This window comes from Panthera pardus, unplaced genomic scaffold (assembly GCF_024362965.1).
Source record: "Panthera pardus isolate Hobbes unplaced genomic scaffold, ASM2436296v1 HiC_scaffold_23, whole genome shotgun sequence".
In the NCBI taxonomy this organism is placed as follows: domain Eukaryota; kingdom Metazoa; phylum Chordata; class Mammalia; order Carnivora; family Felidae; genus Panthera; species Panthera pardus.
The window spans coordinates 6,366,696-6,379,599 of NW_026526799.1; the positions used below are offsets into that span (position 1 = coordinate 6,366,696).

Genomic DNA, 12,904 nt, shown 5'->3' on the forward strand with positions numbered 1-12,904 from the left:
GATGTGACCGCCCGAAGAACGTAGGTTCAAAATTTTTGAGAAGCGACAGATCAGGGTGGCTTATGTCAGTTTCCACGTCAGACGGACCTGAGCCAATGAAACTTGTAGGAGCTCACGGGGCTTGGGGGCGCTACTGCAACTGGAAGAGCTAACGGGCCAGAGGAGGCTGAGACGTGGGGGTGGGCTGCAGGAAGCTTTACCTGAACTCCTCACGGCGAGGCCCTCACGACGAGGGCCCAGGGAGAGGAAGTAGTCATTTTCCAATGGTTCAAAAGGTCACAGGAGACCCCATGGTGAGAACGTGTGTCACCACCCCCTTTCTGGAAAGGTCTACCCCAAAATGTGCACAAAACTGGGTAACTTCATATGGTGCCAAACTCCTAGCCCTTCTCTTGACAGCCCTTAAGTTTCGGCATCGCCTGACCCCCTCCGCCCCCTCTCTCTGGCCCCCTCCCCTCAGCCATGCTGCTCCCAGCCAGTAGGAAGGGTGGCCGGGCTTGCTGCGCTCCAGTCAGGAGCAGGCACTGACCTCGTCGTCGTCATCATCATCGTCGTCGTCCTCCTCCTCCTCCCGAAGAACCATATCCAGGATGTTTCCTTTGATCTTAAAGTCTCGTGAGGTGCTGAGCTTCATGTGCTGCATCAGGTTCACCTGCAACAGGTTTTCCTACCTATATGACAGGTCCCGCCAGGGCCACCCGGAGGTGCTGCTGCTGTGCCTCCAACGAACCCTTCGGTGCCGACTTGGAGCGAGCATGCGCCCACCTGACCTGCTTTTCGATCAGTCCCTAATGTGAGGTTTGCATTCAGGCCATCAGATCACAGAGCAAAGGGCTGTGGTTTCCCCACGCTGTGCCGCTTCTGTGTGCCAGGCCCCCTGGCAGGGTAAATGGAAACACTAGAAGATAATGGAGGATGTTTACCTTGGACTTCTTGGAAAGGTGGATGAGGAATTTTTCATACTGTTCGATGGCAAAGATGAGGTTAGGGATTGGCTTGGTTTCCCGAAGAACTCGGGCCTACAGGGCAAAGAAGACGAGACCTAAATTTCAGATTCAAGGGCTTTCAGAGTTGTCCTCTGAAACAGTCCGCAGAGCTGCTCTTGGCTTTGCAGGAGAAAGCTAGATCTGCCCTCCAGTCAAATGCAGGATTCCTCATATTCCAGTAATCTAAGATTTCTGCCAGTTCAATCTCCTCGAAGGACCTGGACGCGGATGAAGACAGCAGCAAATCTCTCCATTTACAATTCCTCAGTACCTGTTTTACAGACCGGCTGGAAGAAGGACCGTTTGTAGAAATCTGGTTGCTTCCCTGACTTAACACAGTGAGCCCACCAGTGCCTTTCTAGTTTTCACCATTGGGATCAGATTTCTCCCAGTCTGATTTGTAATCTGTGGGTCCTCCCAAATGTACACACATCGATGTGTTCTGTACTTTTTTTTTTTTTTTATAAAGCCCACAATGGAGGACATTGTTTTTTCTTTTTTATCACATTATCTTGGAGATAGCTCTACGTCTGAACATTTCTATATGTGAACATTTAGATTTGTATTTTCTCATGCCTAAGTCGTATCCTACGGTATAAATAGACCATAAGCCTTTTAGCCAGTCCACTTAGTGCGTATCTTCCATCTTGTAAGAGTTTTTCTAGTATCTCGCTTTTGCAAATGACACTACTACGACTGTCCTGGACACAGGCCTTTACAGTTTCTACATCCTAAGAGTGGAACTGCTGTAAAGCACAGTGTGGAGATCTCCTGAAATACAGCACTTACTGCCAAACGGCCCCTGAGAGGCCACTACTGTGCACCTGTTCCAGCAGTGTCCGGGAGAACCCTCCTCCTGTCCTCTCACTGACACTGGCACGTCCTTGAGGGGGCATCTTCCACACACATCAGCCCTTCCTAAAATAATTCCTTTCCAATGGGAATCCAAAGCCATTTCCATTTTTAAAGAAAGAGCTTGAGATTTTCTGGCACTTTCTGAATAAAGTATGCAGTTTTTGGTGGAGGAAAAAGATGTTCCACCTGAATACAAATCCTGTGAGCTGAGAAGCACACGTGCACCCACACATTGAGGTGGCAGCATTAATGAGCTCTAGTTCACACCTCTCACAACCTCCCCATTTTTGTCGCACGGTTCAGTGTTTTTTATACTGAGAGTTGTGCAGTTACCACAATAGATCTTAAGCCATTTTCACACACACCCCAGAAAAATCCCATGCCTGTTTCACAGCAGCCACTCCCCCACCCCAGACAACCACTAATCTGCTTTCTGTCTTCTCAGACCTGCCTATTCTGGGCCTGTCACATAAATGGAAGCCTCCAGCATGTGCGGTCTTTCTGTGACTGGCTTCTTTCTCAAGGCTCACGAGTGCTGCTGCGTCAGCCGGCAGTGTGGGCTGCTTACCATGGCTGTGGCAACAGCAGCGGTTTTCCCCTTTTTCTTCTCTCCTGTGTATTTTAGGCTCTGACTCCTCTTGTTCTGAAGAAATAGAAACAAATTCTCTCATTCCTGAAGATTCTTCACGGGAGCTAGCAGGCCAGTGGTCATTTTCGAAGAAGGTGAGGATAGCAGAATATGGGGACTCTATAGGGGACCACGTCCGGGTGGAGATAACTGACAGCAGATGCTGGAAGAGGGGGAACATTCTGTGATGCTTTACGATCCTCAGATTTTTTTTTTTTTTTTTTAATTGCTGGGAGGTTTACAATCTCCCTCTTAGAACTAGCACATGAAAGTGAGGGCAGGAATGACTGTTCTTGTACCAGACCCACCAAGGGACTGGAGAGGTACAAAGGATGGTTGAAAACAGGGACTGTCACGATGGCAGCAGGAATAGGGATTTCCCAACTCGGCAGTTGGCTCAAAGGGTTTCCCACGAAGGAGAGGAAGCTGGAGAGGTTGCTCCCAGGGCCTCCAGCCTTCCCACTTCGAGGCAGACACCAGACATGTCCGTGTGCCACGTGGTTACGTGCCTGAGAAGGGTTCAGAGGTCATACGAACACTTTCCTGTGTTGTAAATAATCGCAAAAGGAACCAAAAAGTACAAGATGAGGCAGAAGACGGTCAAGACCTACGTCACGTGTGAGGCACACAAAACATGGGAACCTTTCCCTGAAGGGGCGTTGTGTGCCTTCCAAGAAGAAACACACAGGCCTCATGGGACAAGTAAGAGGTTTAAAAACGCAAAGCTGAAAATGGGGAGAATTGTACCACTAGAACCATGTGTGAGAGGCTGGAGTCTTAGTCCCATGGCATGTTCTGGAAATTAAGAAATGATAGGGATTCCAGAGGAGCTGGTATAAAGGTCTATTTTTAGTCCTGGAAGGCAGGGTAGAGAGTGAACCCCTTTTAAGAAAGTGGCAGGGAAACAGCCATAGATCGAACCCATGTGACCAAGTGGGAAGCAAGGGGTCTTTCTAGAGGTGGTACCCAAGATGGGATCCTGTCCACTGCCCATTCCTGCTGATTTAGGAAGGACTGAAATCACAGCCAGAAGAGGCACCATTTAAAGGTACATGTTCTGAGCAGCATGCTTAAGGGTTTTGAATTACTGGTTTGCACTGCTTTCTTCTCATTGAGATCCAAGGCTGTGGGGAAAAGAGATGAGGATGTAAGAGAATAAACAGCTCTCTGAAAGACGTGGCAAATGCAATGCTGCTTTTTAGATAAGAGGTGGAATTAATGGAGCCATACACTTTTTGCCCAGGGTTGCTCATTAAATACATCTCACAGAGAAAAATGTCTGCCTGTGGATCAGCTGACTTGTCAGGCTTTAAGTCAAATACAGATGGGGAAGGGGGAAAACACCCTGAGAACACATAAATTGGTTTTTGTGTGGGTGGGGGAAATGGGTCAGAAACATATGCAAAACCCTCCAATACTTTACATGACAACAAATATCAGGTGTGATTCTGGAGGAGGGACTGGCAAACTACAGCCCATAGGCCAAGACCAGACCACAGCTTGTTTCTGAAAATGAAGTCTCATTAGAACATAACCAACTGAGCCACCCAGGTGCCCCGAATGTGGGTAAGTGACCGGCTCCCGATTTTGGCTCAGGTTATAATCTCCTGGTTTGTGGGATCGAGCCCTGTGTGAGACTTCGCACTGAGCATGGAGCCTGCTTGGGATTCTATCTCTCCCTCCCTCCCTCCCTCCCTCCCTCTCTGGCACCTATGTGAACAGTTTTGAGCAAGCATGCAGGCGAGGTCCCAGGAGAGGGCCAGAAGAAACAGCTTGGTGAGAGCAGGTCATAAGCTGTGGCCAGACAGAAGACCTGACCCATAGCACGAGCCTGGCACAAAGGCAAGGGGACAGAGAACCTCAGCTATCGGCACACTATTCAGAACTTTTCTGGCCAAATGCAGATGACAGACTGCTCGGTCACTGATTCACAAGGGGAGGGGAGGAAGCACCCCCGATACCCATAACGAAGCAGTTACCGATGCAAGATGTGCCTGTGCACGATGCAGAGGGAGAGAACAAGTAGGGCTTCACTATGAAAGCAGTCACAGTCCATTGCTTGAACTGACCCGTTAGTGAACATCTGCTGGACTCCTTGAAGATCAAGAACTGCCCTGCAATACTTTGAACTTTAGTGACTAAGTGGCCCCCAAAGACACTGGGTCTTCAGGGCCCCTTTGGGACATTTGGCAATTTCTAGAGACATTTTTGGTTGTCACAACTGGGAGGCTGCTACTGGCATCTGGAAGGTGGGGGCCAGGGATGCTGCTCAATATCCCAGAATGCATGCAAGAGGCCCCACATCAAGGAATTATCCGGCTCAAGAGAGGCCAATGATGCAGAGCCGGCCAATCCCTGGTGTAAGCCAACAGTTAACAGTGACTCAAGTATTACAAGAACCTGATGGTATCTGCTGCCAAATGACATTTAAAATGTCTCCAAATCTTGAAAGAGCCCATCACTTTAATTTAGAAAGAGAAGAAAGAAAGGGGTCTGAGCAAATGACAGGAACAGCCCATACGCCCTCTGCCTCCTTGAAAGGGCTGCTGTTCCCAAATACACTGCACTGATCTCAGCCCTTTATGTGCTCACTCACACACTAAAGGACGGCTGATGGCATAGATTTAGAATCACCTAGAAATGAACCAAGTCACAGCCCAAGCATGCATATTCCTTCCCTGCTCCAAATGCAAGCATATCACTTTCTCCAAATTAAGTAAGACTTTTTTTTCTTTGTATAAATGAAGACCTCAAGCCTTGGCTTGATCCCAAAGGGGCAGTCACCTTTGGCTTACGGTAAGTAGGGAAGAAACTTCGTATACACTTGGCTCACATGATCAAGCGGTCCCATGGGGACACAGGAAGTCCTTTCTTACTGGAAGATCTATTTTGGTACTGACTCTGAACCACTTACCTGAATGTAAGAAATGAAAGAATAGCATAGAGGAGTCAGATGAGAACCGGACAGTTTTACCTGAAGCAAAAGAGAAGAAAACCAATGTAACTGTAAGAATAAAATGCTTCCCCATTCCTAGGAAAGGAATTTGCAACTCACCAGCTTTTCCATATTTTTTGGAATTCCTCTGGAGCTCTGACACACCTGGAGATACTAACCAAAAATTTCCAGATTTAGTTTACATCCTCTAGCAATGTTCCCAGACACCTCCAGGTGACTCAGTGGGCTAAGGGAGTGGGGCTCACTGCTGACGAGATGGGAAAGAAAACAAGCTACCCTATTCACAGAGAAGCCTAGACACAAGCTCTCCTTTGTCCCCTCCTCAAGACTCCTGAGCCCCCCAGACAACAGGCAATGAAGGGTTTCTGTTTCCGACTTGCTCAGCTTACTACTTTAAAAATCCTTCAGGCTGATGGTCCCTACATCTAAAAAGCAATGACTTTGCTGTTTTTCCTTTAAAAATGCCAACAGAGGTACCTGGGTGGCTCAGTTGGTTAAGTGTCTGACTTTGGCTCAGGTCATGATCTCACCGTTCGTGAGTTTGAGCCCCATGTTGGGCTCCATGCTGACAGCTCAGAGTCTTAATTGAAGCCTACTTCGGATTCTGTGTCTCCCTCTCTCTCTGCCCCTTCTTCACTCACACTCTGTCTCTCTCTCCTTCAAAAATGAATACAAGCATTAAAAAAAATTTTTCTTTAAACTGCCAATAAAGGGGCAGCTGGGTGGCTCAGTCGGTTGAGGGACCAGACTGACTCCAGCTCGGGTCATGATCTCATGGTTCGTGGGTTTGACTCCCACATCGGGCTCTGTGCTGTTAGCACGGAGCCTGCTTGGATTCTCTGCACAACCCCCCCTTGGCCCCTCCCCCGCCTGCACATCCATGCTCTCAAAAATAAACAAACGTTAGAAAAATGCCAACAGAGAGAAGCAGCTTTCAGTATTTCCACTACAGAAGTGTAGGAGCCACACCACATGGCCAGATCCGCACCTTCTCAGAGATGGCCGCACTGCTGTTTGGGGACACCACGTGGGGGTCTACCACCTTTCTTGGATTGTCTACACCTTTCTAAGTATTTCATATGGATCACTGCCAGAATCAAAACTAAATCAGCCAGTTCCTACCACCTTCCGAATGTTTGCTGAGGACCAAAATATTCCAAGTGCAAGAAAAGAGTTCTCTGTTAACAGATTAAGCATAAGGTGCATTAACTGACACTTAGGGCAGACTATGCCTTGCATTTAAAAAAATTACCTTTCTCCTACCCAAGTACCTGACCTGACCCAAGTACCCGTAAGGCATTTAACACCTACTTGTTAATGGAAGGAGAGAAGGAATAAACACCTCTTTAGTGCCCAGACTGGTTTGAAACAGTGTAATTTGTGTGCAATAAGGAATCGGATTGAATTCTCTAGCTATAGTTTAGATTAAGTCTTAGAAGGCATTCGAAGGGGCAGAATGCTCAATTAGGGGTCACATACCTACATGCCAAAAAATAAGAGCCTCTAAAGGAGATTTAGAATTCATGTCATCAACTGTTTCTTCCTGGCCCATTATGGAGACACCTGCCACCTACTGACCAAACCAGAATCAAACCACGAGTTGCACGGAAAAAAGCAAAAAGAGCTCTGTACAGAGGCCTCCACAGCAGTGAGCAGCTGCCCTGGCCTAGTCTTGGGCTGGCTGGGGCAGCACGGTGGGAGTGGCTCTGGTCACCTCTCCGATACTCACGTATCTGACAAGTGCTGTGAGGATGGTGTACATTTTGCAAAGGTCCTTTAACAAGATGTCCACACAGCTGCCTGATGGCAGGGCTGTCTGCACCAGCTCGTGGAAAAATGTAAGCAGAGTTCCCAGCTGCATGATGATGGCTTTCTCGATAGGATGATTTGGTAGGGTTGCCTGAGAAGAGGCCTCTTCTAAAGGGAAATGAAATTGGCACATTCAGACCCACTGACCTTATTTTCCAGTTCAAGTGAAGGAAATTTAGAAATCAACTAACCACCATCAAACGGGAAGTCTGTAGGGACAACGAGCATGTAATTCATCATGCAGAGTGAATCAGTAGCCATTCTGTCATAAGCCACACTACAGTCTACTTTTTCCATCATGTTGGAAATCCGGCTCAAACCAACAAACGAATCAAGCTGCCCTTTTACACACCAATCTGGATTTTGGTGGACTCTTTTCACTATTCTTGAAACGCCATCCTGAACGCATCTTACCTGATAACATTTCTTGGCTCACTTGTCCCTTAAGCTTGGTGATCAGCCAGTCCACTTCTTCTAGGACTTTCTCAGCCTGACTCAGAACAAGTAACTGTGAAAGCAAAGAATGTCCGGTGTGGCTCACTGGTGGAACACAGCAACCACAGCCACCTGCAGGCGGGGTTACAGGCCTCAGGACACGAGCCACTACAATTTACTCTTCACATGGAATAAAATGGAAGGAACGATAAGACTATTTCCCATGGCTTGGGGATCCACACTTACACAAACAGTAGGAGCAGCTGTTCTCAAATTCACCATCGCAAAGTGATTTGTTTTCTCCATCTCTACATCCTGAGGAGGCAAACACAGGGGAGATACAATGGCAGTAAAGCTGTCCCCCAGTCGCGATCCCCACTCAGGGTGCCGTAAGCGAAGGCTCGCTACAGTACCTCGTCTATGTCTCCGAGATGCCCGTGGATGTCCTGGGACAAGTCACGCAGCAGGATGACAGGACTCTTATACAAAACATGGAGGCTGAAGAGCAAATTCATCAAGCCCTTACAAAACGAGGCATCCTCTAAGAGTGGGAAGGAGAGAAAATTGATAATTATAACCCAGTCTTTAGGGGATGGCGTGCCTACCCAGAAACGTGGCTTGCCATGTATGATACCGCAGTGCTGCGCACAGTCCATCCAGGGCAGCTCTCCCACCAAGGCACACTTCTGTCCATGGGCCCAAAGAAGGGAGAGGTTTCCTATTATTAGGCAGTCACTATCGCTGTATAACTAGTACCCGGATCAAGAAACAGAATGTTTCCAGCACCCCAGAAACTCCCCTCCTACCTCACTTGCCCCAGCAAGGAACTGGCTGTCCTGATTTCTACCATCACATCTAGTTTTGTCCGATTTTGAACTTTATGTAAATGGAACCAAGCAGTAAGTACTCTTTAAGTACTCTGGTTTCTTCTGTTCACCATCACGTTTTTGCAATTCCTGCACGTTATGTGTTGGTAGTTTGTGTGCGTGCACACGGCCATTCCTTTATCCACTCCACTGCTGACAGACAAGTGGGTTTGTTTCCGCCTATTAAAATAGCACTGCTGTGAGGATCCAGGAGTGGGACTGCTGGACTGTAATCAGATACTGCCCAACAGCTTCCCAAGCGGCTCCGTCAAACGCAGGCCTCCACCAGAGGCGGATGAGAGGGCTGACTGTGCCGCATCCTTACCAGTACTCGGTACTGTGGATCCTTCTCAGTTTGGTTACTCTGGTGACTGTGTAATGAGTACCTTTCCTTTTCAAAATGCAATATATTTGGTAAAGATGATTTTATATAAAGCCTAAAAGGAAACAAGAAAGGAAACTTACCCTGGCTGTTTTCCTTGCAAATCTTGGATGTCCAGGATAACATCTGCAAAAACTAGAGATTATTCAGATATTAAAGAAACATGCCAACAGACAAAACAGACCTAGGTGCTGTCAGACTGGAGGAGTCTAGACCTTTCCAAATCTCATCAGCTGCCAAAACATGTGCCTGGATCTAAAGTGATAATCTACTAAGAACAGCATAAAAATAAGTCTAAAATTATTAGAAGAATTAGTGATTCTTCTCTCACAATATAATAAACATATGACTTAATTCTCAGTCTGTGCTCTCATTAAGGACCAAAGGTCCTGAGGTCTGGACTCTTACCCCCCTGAGCTTCCTCTACCCCTACCACCATGGTCGAGGACTAATGCACCCTTTTTCAACCCCTTCCCAAAGGCCTCATTCTTTCCACACTTGAGACATCTTTAAGAATATCAGTCTAATGGAGAGATGCAGGAGAATAAGATCCTGGCCATAAAGACAGCAGAATTAGCTTCTAGGAGCCAAGAGGCCAAAGGAGGTCAGAAGGCAGTAGGGGAAAGAAAGGAAGAAGAGGCAAACAACCAGATGCAGTTTTCTTAGATAAGGAGAGGAGGCTTAAGGTCTTGGGATAGCAGGGTCCTGAGATGCCAGACACAAACTCAAGCTTGCCTGCTGCTCTGGCAGTTCCCTGAATAGGTTTTCAGCCACAAAGGCATTGGCATTCAGTATACTGAAGTGCAAAATGACCAGGAAAAACTCAAAACTCAAATTTTGATCTGTTGAGGTAAAAAATAAATTGATGCTAATTCTGAAAGATCTCTGTGAACAGGTATAAAAAGGTCTCCAGAACACTGCGGGAAATGTAATAAGCTGGATGCAGAACAAGCTTTTGTGTGAAGACAGACAGGGCTGAGAATAAAAAATCTATATTCATATTTGCTACCACAGGAATAAAGCAACTCTTGAAGGATACTTCAGAAACTAAAAAACATTACTTATTTGGGGAAAAGAACAGAACAGGTGGAGGAGGACAGGAGGGAGACCGTTCATTGTGTCTTCTTATAATTTCCGGTTTTCAAATCATAGGACTTTATTACCCACTCAAATTTAAAAATATTTAGAGATTATCTGAAATGATGGGGGTGGGTGGGTGATGATTTTTGAATTAAAGCATTTTTCTGTATACATGGGCCTTTCCAAATCCAATTAATTCCTGCAAATGTCCCCCCTGCCCCACTCCCTGACACTTTCTCTCCTGGTGCTCTATTCGCTGCAGCAGCATCAGACAGTGAAGGGGGTGAGTGGCCTGGCAGCAGGGCGACGTGAGGAGCTAGAAAGAGGGACTTGGTACCAGCTAGGAGCTGGACTCGGTACCAGCCAACCTTGCTGAAAAGTCAACTGCACAATGTGAGCCACCTTCATAATTAGTATGCTTTTATCTTAGAAAAGAGGGAACACCAAAAGCAAGTAAAAACAAGCGAAAAATGTTAAAAGCACCAAAGATAAACAAGGTGTTTTTTGTTTTTTTTTTCCTATAGTGCTTACTGCTGACAAGGGTCAAGGGCAACGGCCAAAAAAAAAAAAAAAAAAGCAGTATGTTCTTGCCCTATATGGCTGCATATAATTATGTTATGGAAGACACAATATGTAGGAAAGGGAACATTTTCCAGATCTTATATTGACTCACGAGCATAATTAAATATATTATCTTATATTATTTAAAAATAAGATTTAAAGAGGACATTTAGAGGTTCCTGGATGGCTCAGTCAGTTAAGTGTCCGACTATTGATTTTGGCTCAGGTCATGATCTCATGGTCATGGGACTGAGCCTCAGGTTGGGCTCCATGCTGAGTGTGGAGCCTGCTTGGCCTCTCTCCCTCTCTCTCTGCCCCTTCCCCTCTCACAAGTGCTCTTTTAAAATAATTAATTAATTAAAAAAAGAGGACATGTAGATATATACAATACAGCTGATCGTCGAACAGTGCAGGGGTTAGGGGCACTGACCCCCTGCATAGTCAAAAATCCACGTAGAGCTTCTGACTCCCCAGAAATGTAACTATGAATAGCTGACTGTTGACCAGAAACCTATGTATTACATCAACGGTCTATCATCGTTTATTTTGTACATTATATGTATTATACACTATACTTTTACAATAAAGCTAGAGCAAAGAAAAGCTTATTAAGGAGATCACCAGGAGAAAATGATACATTTATAGTACTGGACTGCACTTATCAACTGTACTTTGAATCCACATAGTTCAAACCTGTGCTATTCAAGGGTCAACTGTACTCCCTGCCTCTGAGGGATGCATGCTGGGTGGGACTAAGTAGCACTTCTCTCTACCTGAGGGGAGGATGGCTCCAGCAGCTTGGACAAGTTGGAGAGAACAGTGACCAGCAGGAGGGCTTCTTTGCCATTAAAGTCTTCCTCTTGGCTGCTAAGTAAATTCAACAAGGACCTCTGGGAAAGGAAAGCACATGTGGAAAAATCAGCAGATATATTCCTATCACGGAGAAGAGTCCTCTAGCCAGAGATTCCTAAGGCTGGGGAAGAAAGGATTCAATGCTACCAAAATTCCAAGAGGACAAAATCTGAAAATAAGCCTGGATCGAACAAGTAGTTTTCTGCCCCATTACGGACCACAAATCTGAGGGTTCCCCTGAAAACTATGAACTCCTTCTCCTCTAACACCCTGCCCAGGAATGAACAGTGCACCCAACTTTGGGTGGTTCATAACTTCCGGAGGCCCATCCACCGACCTCACGTTTAGACCATGGCCCAAGCCCAGCATTCCACACACCTTCCTGGTTTCCTCTGCCCTGTTCCTCTCTCACCACCTGAGATACTCTCCGTTTTGTCTTCTTTCCTCGCTCAGTGTAAACTCCCCAAGGAGTTTTGTTTCTTTTGTTTTCCTGCTATATTCCCACCACCTGAAACAGTCCCTGGCACAGAGTAGGAACTTTAATACTGTGGTTAGAAATTAAGGCTTCAAAGGATGCCTGGGTGGCTCAGCTGGTTAAGCGCCAGACTTTGGCTCAGGTCATGATCTTGCGGTTCATGGGTTCGAGCCCCGTGTCAGGCTCTGTGCTGACAGCTGAGCCTGGAGCCTGCTTCAGATTCTGTCTCTCTCTCTCTCTGTCCCTTCCCCACTCATGCTCTGTCTCTCTCCCCCAAAAATAAAATTAAAAAAAAAAAAAAAAATACATAAAAAAAAAACAACTAAGGCTTCAATGAGTGGTCTTTATGCAATATGACAAAATCAACCTATACATGGACACAAATCAAAGACATAACTTCTCTACCTTAATAGTCAATCTCTTCATGTCAATTCTAACAGTGATTCTTGGAGGCAACAAATGCTATAGGCTGGGGTGGCTTAACACCTGTCCTCCCCAGAATCCTCTTAAATGCGTGACCTTCCACTGAGTAGAGCTATGTCCTGTTGCCTGGATGGTGACCCAGAAGAAATCGTGCCCTCCTTGCTCACTGCCCGCTCCACCCACAGGTGGCCCAGCTAACAGTCCCCCTGCAGGAGCCCCCCTGCAGGAGTCCTCAGGCAAGCAGGGCAGCTTGCCAAGGCTTCTCACCTGAAACTGCCGGATCTGGAACGCTGCTCTGTGAGTGACACTGCCTTCCACCTCCTCTCCCTCCTCACCTGTGGCATCTAGGAAAGGAAAAGATCGCTATCTTCTCTGAAATGGACTTACTATGACACTTTTTTGGCCTTTTGATATGAAGTTAAATTTTTAGAAAGCCAAAAAAAAAAAAAAAAAAAAAAGTCTAGGGGCAGATTTAAATATATTCCTAACATTCTGCCATTCTGCCATTTGTTAATACTATCTTTCAGTTTCCAGTCACTATTTGTGGTTACGTGTTAAAATCCAGTAAATGCCAATTCTGAATCCACTAGATGTCA

At 46.3% G+C, this 12,904-nt stretch overlaps 1 protein-coding gene across 3 annotated transcripts in view; it reads right to left on the reverse strand.

Moving 5' to 3' along the window:
- FANCI (FA complementation group I) overlaps positions 1–12,904 on the reverse strand; it is a 102,630-nt gene that overhangs the window by 939 nt on the left and 88,787 nt on the right. For 2 of the 3 annotated variants that reach the window (XM_019460227.2, XM_053888678.1), the window contains exons 26-37: positions 12,576–12,652; positions 11,332–11,448; positions 9,001–9,052; positions 8,083–8,210; positions 7,916–7,984; positions 7,649–7,742; positions 7,155–7,342; positions 5,525–5,578; positions 5,384–5,443; positions 2,410–2,484; positions 924–1,019; positions 496–652 (exon numbers count right to left, since the gene is read on the reverse strand). In XM_019460227.2, coding sequence (XP_019315772.2) covers positions 512–652; positions 924–1,019; positions 2,410–2,484; positions 5,384–5,443; positions 5,525–5,578; positions 7,155–7,342; positions 7,649–7,742; positions 7,916–7,984; positions 8,083–8,210; positions 9,001–9,052; positions 11,332–11,448; positions 12,576–12,652 — 1,151 coding nt within the window. In that variant the 3' untranslated portion in view covers positions 496–511. Of the gene's footprint in view, positions 1–495; positions 653–923; positions 1,020–2,409; positions 2,485–5,383; positions 5,444–5,524; positions 5,579–7,154; positions 7,343–7,648; positions 7,743–7,915; positions 7,985–8,082; positions 8,211–9,000; positions 9,053–11,331; positions 11,449–12,575; positions 12,653–12,904 lie in introns of those variants that run through there. The other variant, XM_019460228.2, reaches the window with a different exon arrangement.